The following is a 13,776-nucleotide window of genomic DNA, read 5'->3' on the forward strand; positions in this document are numbered from 1 at the left end:
ATCCTAATTAATAGACTAAGTATCAAGTAATGGTATATACTTAGGTGCATTTAATAGTATTCTCCCCTTCGGAGTCACTGCTATTATTTGTTTGACCAAAGATGAACCAACTATTAATTTTATTTGTTATAAAGTTAGGTTGACAAGATAATAAAATTAATAGATAAAACCTCCTCTTATAAATGTTTGAATTAGTATACGTCCACACTATCGTGGCATACGAAATTCATGGTGTTTTGAGGTGTTGGTGAATTTAAATTATATTGTTTGAGAAATCAATATTATTTTAAATTCTAAAATTTTGACCAAGTATTTTATTTTGTGATTCTCAGGATTTCAAAATGATTTTCAATCCTCTTGCTGTTATTTTAAAAGAAAATAAACTTACTGGTCCAAATTATATTTATTGGAAACGAAACTTGGGCATTGTCTTAACTGCTGAACAATATAAGTGCGTACTTCTTGAGGTCTGTCCTAGCATGTCTGATAAGGATTCTAGTGAAGAGGAGATAGAGAGACATAAGAAATGAGTCAAGGCAGATGAGATGACGCCGTGTTACATTTTTGCTTCTATGTCAAATGTGCTGCAACCACTACAACAAAAACCTTCATAGACATCGGTTTTCCACTGGTGTCTATTTCATTTTCGACCGATGTCTATGAAGCCGATGTTAAAAGTCTGCCATTTTAGACATCGGGTTAAAATCGGTGTAGTATCACTTAACGACACCGGTCTTCGAATCGGTTATTAACCGGTGTAGTATCACTTAACGACACCGTTTCATCAACGGTGTAAAACCGATGTAATATTGTATGTTAATAACACCAGTTTTGGCAGCGGTAAATGATCAATGTAATATTAGTTAATAACACCGGTTTTGCAGCGGTGGAAAACTGATGTAATATGTATATTTTTTAACAGCACAAATTTGATTTCCGAAACAATGAAAAACCGATAATAACAAAAAAAAACACAAATATTCACAAATTATACAAATATTCTTCATTCAATAATATCCATAAAATACACAAATATTCACAAATTATATAAATAATCTTCTTACAACAATATCCATAAAATATCCAAACATTCTTTTTACATCAAAAGCTAGCTAATAGATATCAAAATCAAGGTAGAACATTCTTTTAACACATCAAGGTAGAACCGCACTTCAAATGTAATCTAGCATGCATTCAGCCCACTCGAACAGCACTTCATCAATTTCAACTCTGGAGTACTTGAGATTTGTAAACTATAAAAACACATAAATCCACCATATGTCAAATAACTAAAACAAATGTGTACATGTATCAAATAAAATAGAATACTGAGTTTTTAAAGGCTGCTGGGGAAGATAACGAATATAACATAGAATCTAAAACTTTCATATATGACACTTAGTATATGCTGCTTAGAATATAACATAGATAATTTGCTCCTTCTAATTCAAGTGTACAGATTGATAAGAACCGACAGCATCATACAACAACTTACTAGGCATGATAATGATTCAAAATGCTAAAATGTATGTTCAGCTCCTATCCTATAATATTCGAAATCTACAGCAGAAAAATTAAGAAAGATATATCAATGCACCAGATATTCATATGTCAATTTTCACAACCCAATGTATTGCCTTTAGCAATGTTGTAATTCCATGGTTTCTATCAAAGTTCTGGCAGGGTAGACAAGTATAAAAAATATTAATTTTCAGCAAATCATGTTGTGCTTACTGTACAGATTATAAAAATTAAATATGTACAGAAAGTGAATAAAAGAATCACTGTGAGAGACATACCACCTAAACTAACTTATAAAGGAAGAGAGCAAATAAAATTTTACAAAGAGTAAGGGAGATGCAATAATTCTACAAATGAGATAAAAGCGTTAGCACAAAGTTGATAAGATTCCAGGAAGGCATAAAGTTAGTTCTCCATAGTAGTTGTCCATTCAAATTGGTCAATTTAGTGATAAACTCATAAGATGGTGATCACTAAAAAGAAATAATTAATCAGGTTAAAGGAAATATATGTACAATTGCCAGTCTTTTTAACTAAGAATCAGAAAGATACAACTTAACTTATCCTAGCTTGACATTTGAATTACTAAATTTTGATTCATTGTAACAGATCATTGGCCAAAGAAGGCAGATTTAACAGGAGGTTGGCAACTTCAAATAGTAGAGTAATGAGGAGTTGGAGATGAAAAAGTGGTAGAATGAAGTGGAAGAAGATGGCCAACATTTTGCAAAACTTTTTTGGCCTTTGGCACTAGTTATTATGCACACATATCAAGGAATTTCTATTATTGCATCTAATGATTTTCTTAATCAACTTTAACTTACCCAAACAAATACAATGCACAAAATAAGATGAGTAAATAGCGGAAACATTCTCCATGACGAGGCATTCCTTTCAAAGATGAGGGAAAGTGCAGAAGATTGCAGTGCTGCGAAGAAGCACATCACGGCGTTCATGGTGAGTTTAGCTGGGTAGATCTCACAGATGGATGCCTGAGAATACTCATGATTAACATAACATAGTAATTAAAAGGGAAGTGACAACACAAGGGACACCATTGACGCAATACCTGAAGAACAAGCGATACACTGCATGCAAAATAGCCGAATAGCATAAGAGCAGAGCCTTTAAGCCAGGCATCGCCTTTCTCAGGACTTTCGAAATGAAGTTGGATCATAGGTGAAGTAAAAAAGGCCCCCAACAAAATGACCTTTCCAAAATGTGAAGATCAGGGCACCAGTGATGCAGAAGATGGCCCCTGCAAGCTTGGCCCTCCCTCTTACAGTCTTCAAGTTGAGCTTTTCCATCCTGAGCAAAAAAAGACCAAATATAGAATGATATTTGAATGAACTAAATTCACTATAAAATTACTTGGAATTAATATCTGAATCAACCTCAGTACAATTGCCAATAAGAAAGTAAAAGCAGGAATGACATTGCCCAAGGCACTGGCAACAGTTGGAGAAATGAGATGGAGTCCAACGTAGTATACATTTTGCTGAATTGTTATACCCAACATAGCAAGAATGAATATTTTTAGCATGACACCAAATGAGAAGCTGGGTCTTCGATTCCTACAACCATGAGATGAGTTTAAAAACATTCAATTTGTAGTCATATATCTTATTCTCAACAATTCTAATGAGACATGCTCCTTGAACCTTTTGAGCACATAAGCAAGAGGAGCCAAGATGAGCATGGCAATAAGGTGCCTGTACACTACGAAGACAAGTGCACTTAGTCCTTGTCCTAATGCAAGCTTGCCGAGGATGCTGGATCCAGCATACGCGAACTAGGACACAATCATATAGAAGTATGGAGCACATGCTTTCACAGAGGCCATGATCTCCTCACCAAATTGTTTGTGACAATTTTTATTGTCCTTGGTTCTTTATAAAGGAAGAAAATCATATTGATTCTGTCAAACAAACAAGTCTAAGATAGACAAATGCTTTGAAAGCTAGGAATAGAAAAAAGATGAGAGAAAAGTAGGCAAACAAGTGCCAACAAGCTACATCAGACTCCTCTATCTGTTGTATCATTTTCTCTAGCAAACAGACAAATAAATCATCTCGTCGACAAGATGAAGACGACTAGGGAGAAAAGCAGGCAAACAAGTGCACTTTATTCTCGTCGACTAGGGTTTCTGGAATTCAACAAGAAGAAGAAACCAGGCATACCTTTGCTATCAATCTCGTCGACATGGCTCTCCTGACCTTTGATTTTGATGCTGAACCATTTTTTGATGAAGGCCTTAGACCATGACAGCTGCTCCCAAGAAAGTGAGGAAAGAAAACATGCCCAAATTGAATATGGTTCAAGAAGGAACATGATTTCCAAGGAAACCAAGCTCTGCATTTTAAGAAAGAAGTTCACTTAAAATAGTTGTTTTTAGTTAACTTGTGAACTAAAAAAGTCTGATCATCGTCTAATTCTTGTTAGCCATCTCTGCTCACTATTGAATATGGATCTGATAGAGAAATTCAAAAAATATGAACAATTGAATGTTTTCGCTTAATCAACATGAGAAGATGTAAATTACCTCTAGGATTGATGGTGCATATGGTGTTCTTTTCAAGACTTTTAGTCACTCTGCAAACATGTCAAGAGTTTGAAGATGGACAAGAAGATTAATTTACCATGAAACAAATAATATAAAGCCGAAATAAATAAATGCTTAGGACATATTTGAAGGAAAACATCAAATAGAAAAAGATGAGATTATACTATGTATAGCCAGCCGTGGTTATATTTCTTCAAATTTATTAACATATAAAGCAGTGGTATTCAAATTGTTCACACAGGCTATTAGTCTGCCAAGAACATCATCAAATTTTAGTAATTCTTTTGCAACTTTAACAGAAGCATCAATTGCTTTAGAACTTAGTTGTATTTTTCCTTCTCATGAATACATCAAGTAAATCAGTTGTGTTTTAGAACTGTGGGAAACAACACCCAAGGTGAGACATGCATAAGACTTACAGAAAAGACATACTGTGGTTGCAGAGCAATCATCTAGTAGAAATCAATTCACTAACAATTATTGAATTGAATCAGAGATGTAAACCAGAGACACTCAGGTCACTCTAGAATAATCATTAACAGTGGTTGAACTGAAGACAAGATGTAAACCAGAGAGACAGAGAGACAGAGGGGAAAAAATGCAAGCAATGATTTGAATGGCATCCGGGCATCTGTAAATTTCCAGAAAACCAGATGTATTGATCACAATAGAACAAATTAATGAGCAAACAGTGAGCTACCTCAATGTCATCAGCAAGGTCGCTGTCGTGAGAAGGAAAGGATCCCATACTTTGGCCATTTTTATTCTAAAGTGATATCTTTTTATCGTCACCAGCACTAGCAACCACTAGGTCTGCACGAAAAAAGATTAAACTTTAGTAAGATTTTTCCACCGTAAAAGTCAGCCACCATCCGCTGGATTAACAAAATTAACTAAGTTATACAAGATACAAAATAAACTTGAATGATGAGTCAAGGGAAAATTAAATTCTGACGGCACTAGGCAAGGATGAAACATGCCCTTATACAATTCGAATAGTGTCGATCCAAGGCAAAGCAACAAATTTCCAAGAGAAGTAAAAAATGCAGATACGCAGTTTCCTAGTAATTTTGCTTCAGAGAGTAACGCATCCCAGACTATCGGGGGGAAAAAAAAAGAGAGGCTACAATCGAGCAAACAAAACCCTCCGACACAAGCATAACAGAAATGCACATCAAAGAGGAAGCAAACAGATAGTGCGATATAAAACGAGGCGGGAAAGCGTTTTTACTGGTGTGGTTCCACTTGACGGAGTTGATTTGAGATCCGGGGGAAGGCGTGTAGATGAGCGTGCAGGGATCGCCGGCATCCACCGTGACGTCAAAGAGCTTGACGATGTCGCTGTCGCAAGTGGCGAGAAGCGAAACTGATGAATCCACGAACCGCATCTCTCGATTTCTCCTCGCCAGATCCACACAGCAACGGACAGTCCACTAGGGTTAAAAATTGGGGAGGAAGACAAGAACTGAGAACATACCCCATGGGAGGAGTTGGCCCATGCTGCTCCTATGCTGTAGGAAAGAAAAGCCATCACAACCGCAAGCTCGAACAAGACACCGGCTTCTAGACATAGACGAGCTTCCTTACGTACCAATTCGATGGGGGAAATCGAGACTCTTTTCGTAGAAGACCCCGATGGACTAGGAGCCCTCGCTGTCCGGACGGCACCCGACGAGGGCCGGATCGGGGGTGCGTTGAGATGCAGAGACGACGAACCAGTAGAAGACGACAGCGACGAGCCCGAATGCGGTTATAGAGCCGAGGAGGAAGGCCACGGGGAAGGGGGATCGGCCAAGGAAGCTCCAGCCCCGCGTCAGCCCGATCCGCGGCGACATGTAGCCCCAAAAGCCCCTAGAGCGCATCCCTAAAAGGAGGATGCGGAGGATTAGGGTTTGATTCATAGATAGAATTTTGATTCATAGACACCGGGTTTTAAAAATCGTGGTTAAAATCGATGTCTATTAATGAAAAAAAGGCGCTCATAGACATCGGCTAAAAAAACCGATGTCTATGAGTGAAAATCTGCGCTCATAGACATCGGTTTTTGGAAAAACTGGTGTAAAATACTCAAAGACATCGGTTTTTACTTAAAACCGTTGTTGTTCCACCGATGTTTATGAGGGTTTTTCTTGTAGTGAACATCAGCATCAGACCCTACCCACTGCTTATGACATGATGCTCAATCTCAAGAAACTCTTCGGACACCAGAATCGGGCTACCAGGCAGGAGAACAATAACGGTGTATCTTATTCATTACTTGTTGAAACATGTTTAGCGGTGTTATTTATCAGTACCTGGTGTGTAAATATAGGAGTCACTGATCATATCTACAATTCATTGTAGGAGTTCTAGGAAACCCGACGACTACATGAAGCAGAGATCATCGTCTACATGGGCAATGCTACGAGAGTGGCGGTTGTTGCAGTAGGAGATGTTTATTTATCTTTTGATAGGAATAAAACTTTGATTTTGAAAAATTGTCTTTACGTACCATATTTTAGAAAGAACTTGATTTCAGTTTCTAAATTATTTATGGATGGATATTCTGTTTCTTTTGATGACAAAGTGATTGTTAAGAAAAATAGGGTGGTTATCTGTTCTGGTACGTTGGTTGGCAATTCATATACTCTTAATCTAATAACTTCCACGATGCAACAAATAGAAATTAATAGCACATCTTCTAATTCTAATAAGAGAAAGCAACCTTCAGAAATTAACCAAACATATCTTTGGCATCTAAGGTTGGGTCATATTTGTTGGTGCAACCTTAGGTCAAGGTTGACCTGGGTGACCCGACTCGAGTTGACCTGAATCGAGGTATATTTTGATTTTTGACAAGAATAGAGAAGTTATATTTTGATGGTTGACAAGAATAGGAACTTGGGGGATTGTGGGTGCAACCTTTGGTCAAGGTTGACCTGGTTGACCTGACTTGTGTTGACCTGATTCGGGAAAAGTCCAAGTATGGAGACTTGGCACGGAAAGGTCCAAGCAGGGAGCTTGGCACGGGAAAAGTCCAAGGATGGAGACTTGACACAGAAAAGTCCAAGGATGGAGACTTGGCATGGAAAAGTCCAAGCAGGGAGCTTGGCACGGGAAAAGTCCAAGGATGGAGACTTGGCACGGAAAAGTCCAAGCAGGGAGCTTGGCACGGGGGAAAAGTCCAAGTATGGAAGCTTGGCATAGGAGGTCGGAGAGGGCTCGGTAGCTCGTTCTCTGGACTGGATGGAGGCTCGGTAGCTCGTTCTCTGGACCGGACATGGAAGTCGGAGAGGGCTCAGTAGCTCGTTCTCCGGACTAGGTCAGAGAGGGCTCGGTAGCTCGTTCTCTGGACTGGATGGAGTCGGAGAGGGCTCGGTAGCTCGTTCTCCGGACTAGGTCAGAGAGGGCTCGGTAGCTCGTTCTCTGGACTAGGTCAGAGAGGGCTCGGTAGCTCGTTCTCCGGACTAGGTCAGAGAGGGCTCGGTAACTCGTTCTCTGGACCGGACGTGGAAGTCGGAGAGGGCTCGGTAGCTCGTTCTCCGGACTAGGTCAGAGAGGGCTCGGTAGCTCGCTCTCTAGATCAGGAAGGCTTTAGGTTTAAGGCTGGGTATTTGGATCGGTCTGCTGACCGATCTAGTGAAACACTGGGTTATCTGATCGGTCTGTGGACCGATCAGTAACCACACAGAAACCCTCTGTGAGTTATCTGATCGATCTGGTGACCGATCAGTAAGAAGGCTGATCGGTCCACAGACCGATCAGGGATCGCAACCAACTCTCTGTGAGAGTTGGGATCGGTCTGGGGACCGATCAGCGTAGGGCCAGATCGGTCCCCTGACCGATCAGATCCACCTTAGACCGATCAGGGTGGAGCCTAATCGGTCCAGGTCTTGCCGTTGAGTCACAACGGCTTGATTTCTTCTTTGTCTTCTTCGCAGGTTCATATAAGAAGGCCACTACAGGGAAGCTGACGGGGTTCTTGCTTCTTGTTCCTTGCGATCTGAGCTTTGCTGAGCTCTCCATTGCTGAAGCTTCGTGTGAGCTTCCCTCGGCTGGGTTTCCAACTGATCAGTTGTTGCTGGGTTGGCATCCGTGAAGTTGCTGCTTCATCAACAGTCGACGAGAAGGCAAGCAAACTAGTGTTTTACATACATATTGTTCTTGACTTCTTGCTGTATTTCTTGTACTCTGATCTTGCTGTTGCAAGAGATTGTGGCGAGGTTTCTCCACCCAGAAGGAGTTTTTATTAGCCGATTTTCCGGGGTCTCATCCACCGACGGATTGATAGGATTCGTCCATCTTACGGACAAGCCGAGGAGTAGGAGTATCATCTCTGAACCTCGTTATATCGTCGCGTTTGAGGTTTGATCTTCTCCATTTTCGTTTCTATCTTTTATTTCCCCTGCGCTAACTCAAATTGTAGGAAGAAACGAGAATTTGGGGTCGGCTATTCACACCCCCCCTCTCTAGCCGCTATCCGAAGGTCCTAACAAGTGGTATCAGAGCGAGGTCGCTCTTCGTCAGATTAACACCCGGGGGAGCACGAGCTAAAGAATGGATCAACTTGGAGAAGACGTCACGATTCCACCCTTCTACGATCGCGACGACTTCGCGTTTTGGAAGGTAAGAATGAAGTATTTTCTTATGACTAACCTAGTAAATTGGAATTGTGTACAAGTAGGTTTTATTTCTCCGGTGGATAAAGAAGGAGAACCTCTCGAAAAGAAGAAGTGGACGAAGGAACAAATCCATCAATCCATAATCAACGACGAGGTAACGAAAATCTTTGAATTTTCATTACCTAATGATATCTTGTGTAAGATAGATAGATACAACAATGCCAAGGAGTTGTGGAACAACTTAGCTAAGTTCCATGAGGAGAGCTCCAATTCAAGTCATGAAGAGGAGTCAAGTGAGCCAAGTAGCTCACATCATGGAGGTATGGAATTAGAAGTTGAGGGCTACTCAACATCTAAGGAAGAAGAGGAGGAGAGTTCTTCTTCAAGATTGGAGCAAGAAGAAGAAGCCTCTACCTCCGGAAGGGATGAAGGAGAGAGCTTATATCCATCCTCAACCCTAGGTAACTCAAGCAACTTAATTTCAAGTAAATTACATATAATGTTCTTTGAGTGTAGGGAATATGGGCATTACAAAAGTAAATGTCTAAAGAGGATTAGGAAGACTCCACCGGCACCAAAAGTCAAGGAAGCCGGAGTTCCGATACGCAAGGGCAAGGAGCACGTGGTGTGCTTCCAATGCAAGCAAAGGGGACATTATAGGAGTCAATGTCCAAGGGGGAGGCAACCTCACAAGGAAAAGAGACCAAGCACATCTATGGGGGGAGCTAAGGCAAACCCTAAGGTATTCTTTAAGGCACATTCTTGCAATTCTAATAAGACACATGCTAGTAGTTTTATTGCAATTGTCAATAATGATAAGCATGAGAACCATAGAAACCGATACATGTGCTTAGGTGCCAAACATGTTAGCCTAGATAAGGACAATGCTAGAAATGTCAACCCTAGAGTTAACTCATCTAAGGTTAAGGAAAACCTAGATAGGAATCCCAAAACAACTAGACATATGCCTAGGAATACCTCAAAGAAAAATGAAAAATTAAAGCTTGAGGTATTAAAGAAGGAAAATCAAGTCTTGAGGTTAAGACTTGACACTTTAGAAAAAGCTCTTAAGAATTTGAAGAAGTCAACTCTAGGGTCTAAGGGTCAAAAATCAAAGCCCAAGGACATGAGAGGTTTGGGTCACAAACCTAAGTCTCAAGTGGTCAAGCCCGCCTATCATAATGTTCCATTCAATTATAGAACAAGACCTAGGGCTAGGAAGACTATCACCAAGGTCACAAGGGGAGTCACCCGTAGAGTTGATCTTGATGAGTCCCAAATGACCAAGGCTTTAAAGCCTAGGAGGGTCATTAGGAGGGTTGCTAGGGAAGTCATCCCTAGTGAATATTTAGTGAACCCAATGAGCTCAAATAGGTATTGGGTTCCTAGGAGCGTGATTCCTTCACGCTAGATGGTTTAGGGTGTGTCAACCTTAATTGGATAGGTAGTTAACCTACTCATGGCAAAAGGTGACATTTTAGGAATTGTCAAGGTGTAATCAAGCCTTGAAAATGAAATTAAAAATTATTCCTGAGGTGATTAGGATGTGCCAACCACATTTGAGGAGTTTTCTAGGCTCAATCTAATTGGCACATAGTGATTTAAAAATCTTTAGTATATGATTTTAGGTGTATTACATTTAGGAATATAGAATTTATGGTAAAATGATCAAAATTATCAAAAATGGCAACTAAGGCTAGAATTAGGTATTTTCTATACCTTTATATGTTATTTGCCATACATTGTTTGTCATATGTCATGTCATGACATCATATTTAACTTATTATCATTTAAATTGTCATGATAATACTTAGGTTAGTTATATGTCATGCCTTATTTAAGTTTCATACTTTATGCCATGACATCATGACATTGGCACATGTTTCCACTTATGATATTATTTTATGCCATGTCATCATCTCTTGCATTTATGATCAATTAAATTGATTTAAGGATAAAAACACAATTTGATATGGAGATCTAATTGTTGTTTAGAAAATGCATGAGAACTTAGCTTAAGATGACCTAAACCCATATCTCACATCAAAATTGACTTGGATGTGTTTGATACACCTTAGATGTGTGTGAGATATTAGGATGATGAGTTAGGATCAAGGTGCATAGTTCTTGTACCTAGATGAGCCTAATTCGAATTTGAGGATCATAGGGAAAACTTGTGTACAAGTCATGTACATTTAGCCCTAAGATTGTGGTCCTAAATTGAATGTTTTAAGATCATTTCAAAATTGATTTGAAAAACCTTGATAAAGATTTTCTAGTGATAGCATTCATCATTGAGCAAGTTCATACAAAGATGGATTAACCTTGAGCTATTTCAAAGTCTTTCGAACTTTGTATCAAGATTTAAAAATGGAAGTTATTTTCATAGAAAACTATTTTTCCATGATAATATATGTTATGAGGAATGTATCCTCAAAATTTTACAATTTTTGGAATTTTCTATGATTTTTTAGGGGTTTCTGAATTTCAGGAGAAAAATCAGAAATCCTTATCGGAGAGTTGTGGACCGATCAGAGAAGATCCTGATCGGTCCAGGGAAGTCTGGATCGGTCACTGGACTGATCCAGGGCAGTGAGGATCGGTTTGGTGACCAATCAGAGCGTGCCAAAATGCTGATTTTCGTCAGTTGTCTGAAATTTCAGCTATAGAAGTTGGTGCTTTAAATTTCTAAAGGGTTGAAACTCTCCAAGACATTGTTGGTGCAATGGTCAAGGAGGAGTTGACCTTTAGGGGGAGTTCAACCTTTAGGGGGAGTTTTACCTAATGGTTAAGGAGGAGTTGACCTTTAGGGGGAGTTTTACCTAATGGTCAAGAAGGAGTTGACCTTTAGGGGGAGTTTTTACTCGTCAAGATTTCTGAGGATGAGTGATATGGGATTATCACTAAGTTGATTGTTGATTTTAGTATCAAGGGGGAAATTAAGGGTTTCAATGAAAGGTATGGGACTTTCATTAGGAAGAAACTCTTGACCTTGATTCACTCTTTTTGATGTGTGTCAAAAAGGGGGAGAATGTCCAGAGAATGTTCAAGGAAGAACATTGGAGTTTAGGGAGAATGTTCAGAGAATGTTCGAGGAAGAACATTGGAGAACTATTGGAAAACCTGTGTTAGGTTATCGGGTTAACCTAACTTGAAATGTCCAGAGAATGTTCAAGGAAGAACATTGGAGTTTGGGGAGAATGTTTAGAGAATGTTCGAGGAAGAACATTGAGTTAGGTTATCGGGTTAACCTAACTTGATTATGGTTTTTGTCAAACATCAAAAAGGGAGAGATTGTTGGTGCAACCTTAGGTCAAGGTTGACCTGGGTGACCCGACTCGAGTTGACTTGACTCGTGGTATATTTTGATATTTGACAAGAATAGAGAAGTTATATTTTGATGGTTGACAAGAATAGGAACTTGGGGGATTGTGGGTGCAACCTTTGGTCAAGGTTGACCTGGTTGACCCAACTTGTGTTGACCTGATTCGGGAAAAGTCCAAGTATGGAGACTTGGCATGGAAAGGTCCAAGCAGGGAGCTTGGCACGGGAAAAGTCCAAGGATGGAGACTTGGCACGGAAAAGTCCAAGGATGGAGACTTGGAATGGAAAAGTCCAAGCAGGGAGCTTGGCACGGGAAAAGTCCAAGGATGGAGACTTGGCACGGAAAAGTCCAAGCAGGGAGCTTGGCACGGGAAAAGTCCAAGCAGAGAGCTTGGCACGGGGGAAAAGTCCAAGTATGGAAGCTTGGCATGGGAGGTCGGAGAGGGCTCGGTAGCTCGTTCTCTGGACTTGATGGAGTCGGAGAGGGCTCGGTAGCTCGTTCTCCGGACTAGGTCATAGAGGGCTCGGTAGCTCGTTCTCTGGACTAGGTCAGAGAGGACTCGGTAGCTCGTTCTCTGGACCGGACGAAGTTGGAGAGGGCTCGGTAGCTCGTTCTCTAGACTAGGTCAGAGAGGGCTCGGTAGCTCGTTCTCCAGACTAGGTCAGAGAGGGCTCGGTAGCTCGTTCTCTGGACCGGACGTGGAAGTCGGAGAGGGCTCAGTAGCTCGTTCTCCGGACTAGGTCAGAGAGGGCTCGGTAGCTCGCTCTCTAGATCAGGAAGGCTTTAGGTTTAAGGCTGGGTAATTGGATCGGTCTGCTGACCGATCCAGTGAAACACTGGGTTATCTGATCGGTCTGTGGATCGATCAGTAACCACACAGAAACCTTCTGTGAGTTATCTGATCGGTCTGGTGATCGATCAGTAAGAAGGCTGATCGGTCCAGAAACCGATCAGGGATCGCAACCAACTCTCTGTGAGAGTTGGGATCGGTCTGGGGACCGATCAGCGTAGGGCCTGATCGGTCCCCTGACCGATCAGATCCACCCTAGACCGATCAGGGTGGAGCCTGATCGGTCCAGGTCTAGCCGTTGAGTCACAACGGCTAGATTTCTTCTTTGTCTTCTTCGCATGTTCATATAAGAAGGCCACTACAGGGAAGCTGACGGGGTTCTTGCTTCTTGTTCCTTGCGATCTGAGCTTTGCTGAGCTCTCCATTGCTGAAGCTTCGTGTGAGCTTCCCTCGGCTGGGTTTCCAACTGATCAATTATTGCTGGGTTGGCATCCGTGAAGCTGCTGCTTCATCAACAGTCGACGAGAAGGCAAGCAAACTAGTGTTTTAAATACATATTGTTCTTGACTTCTTGCTGTATTTCTTGTACTCTGATCTTGCTGTTGCAAGAGATTGTGGCGAGGTTTCTCCACCCAGAAGGAGTTTTTATTAGCCGGTTTTCCGGGGTCTCATCCACCGACGGATTGATAGGATTCGTCCACCTTAAAGACACGCCGAGGAGTAGGAGTATCATCTCCGAACCTCGTTATATCGTCGCGTTTGAGGTTTGATCTTCTCCATTTTGTTTCTATCTTTTATTTCCGCTGCGCTAACTCAAATTTTAGGAAGAAACGAGAATTTGGGGTCGGCTATTCACACCCCCCCTCTCTAGCCGCTATCCGAAGGTCCTAACAATATTAACTTGAGTAGGATTCAAAAGTTAATAGCCGATGGACCTTTGGGTTCATTGGTAGATAACCTGGCAGATCCTTTCACT

The 13,776-nt window shown here is 40.9% G+C and overlaps 1 protein-coding gene across 1 annotated transcript; it reads right to left on the minus strand.

Annotated features, from left to right (window-relative positions):
• Window positions 1-2,118: 2,118 nt before the first annotated feature.
• On the minus strand, window positions 2,119-5,376 carry LOC122039835 (WAT1-related protein At3g56620-like). The gene is made up of 7 exons (XM_042599265.1): window positions 5,316-5,376; window positions 4,785-4,897; window positions 2,916-3,095; window positions 2,732-2,829; window positions 2,591-2,646; window positions 2,346-2,513; window positions 2,119-2,271 (listed from the first exon to the last, which is right to left on the minus strand). Exons 2-7 carry the CDS (start codon window positions 4,841-4,843, stop codon window positions 2,119-2,121), a joined length of 714 nt encoding a protein of 237 aa, XP_042455199.1. The 5' UTR covers window positions 4,844-4,897; window positions 5,316-5,376.
• Window positions 5,377-13,776: the final 8,400 nt, after the last annotated feature.

This window comes from Zingiber officinale, chromosome 1B (assembly GCF_018446385.1).
Source record: "Zingiber officinale cultivar Zhangliang chromosome 1B, Zo_v1.1, whole genome shotgun sequence".
Classification (NCBI taxonomy): Eukaryota; Viridiplantae; Streptophyta; class Magnoliopsida; order Zingiberales; family Zingiberaceae; genus Zingiber; species Zingiber officinale.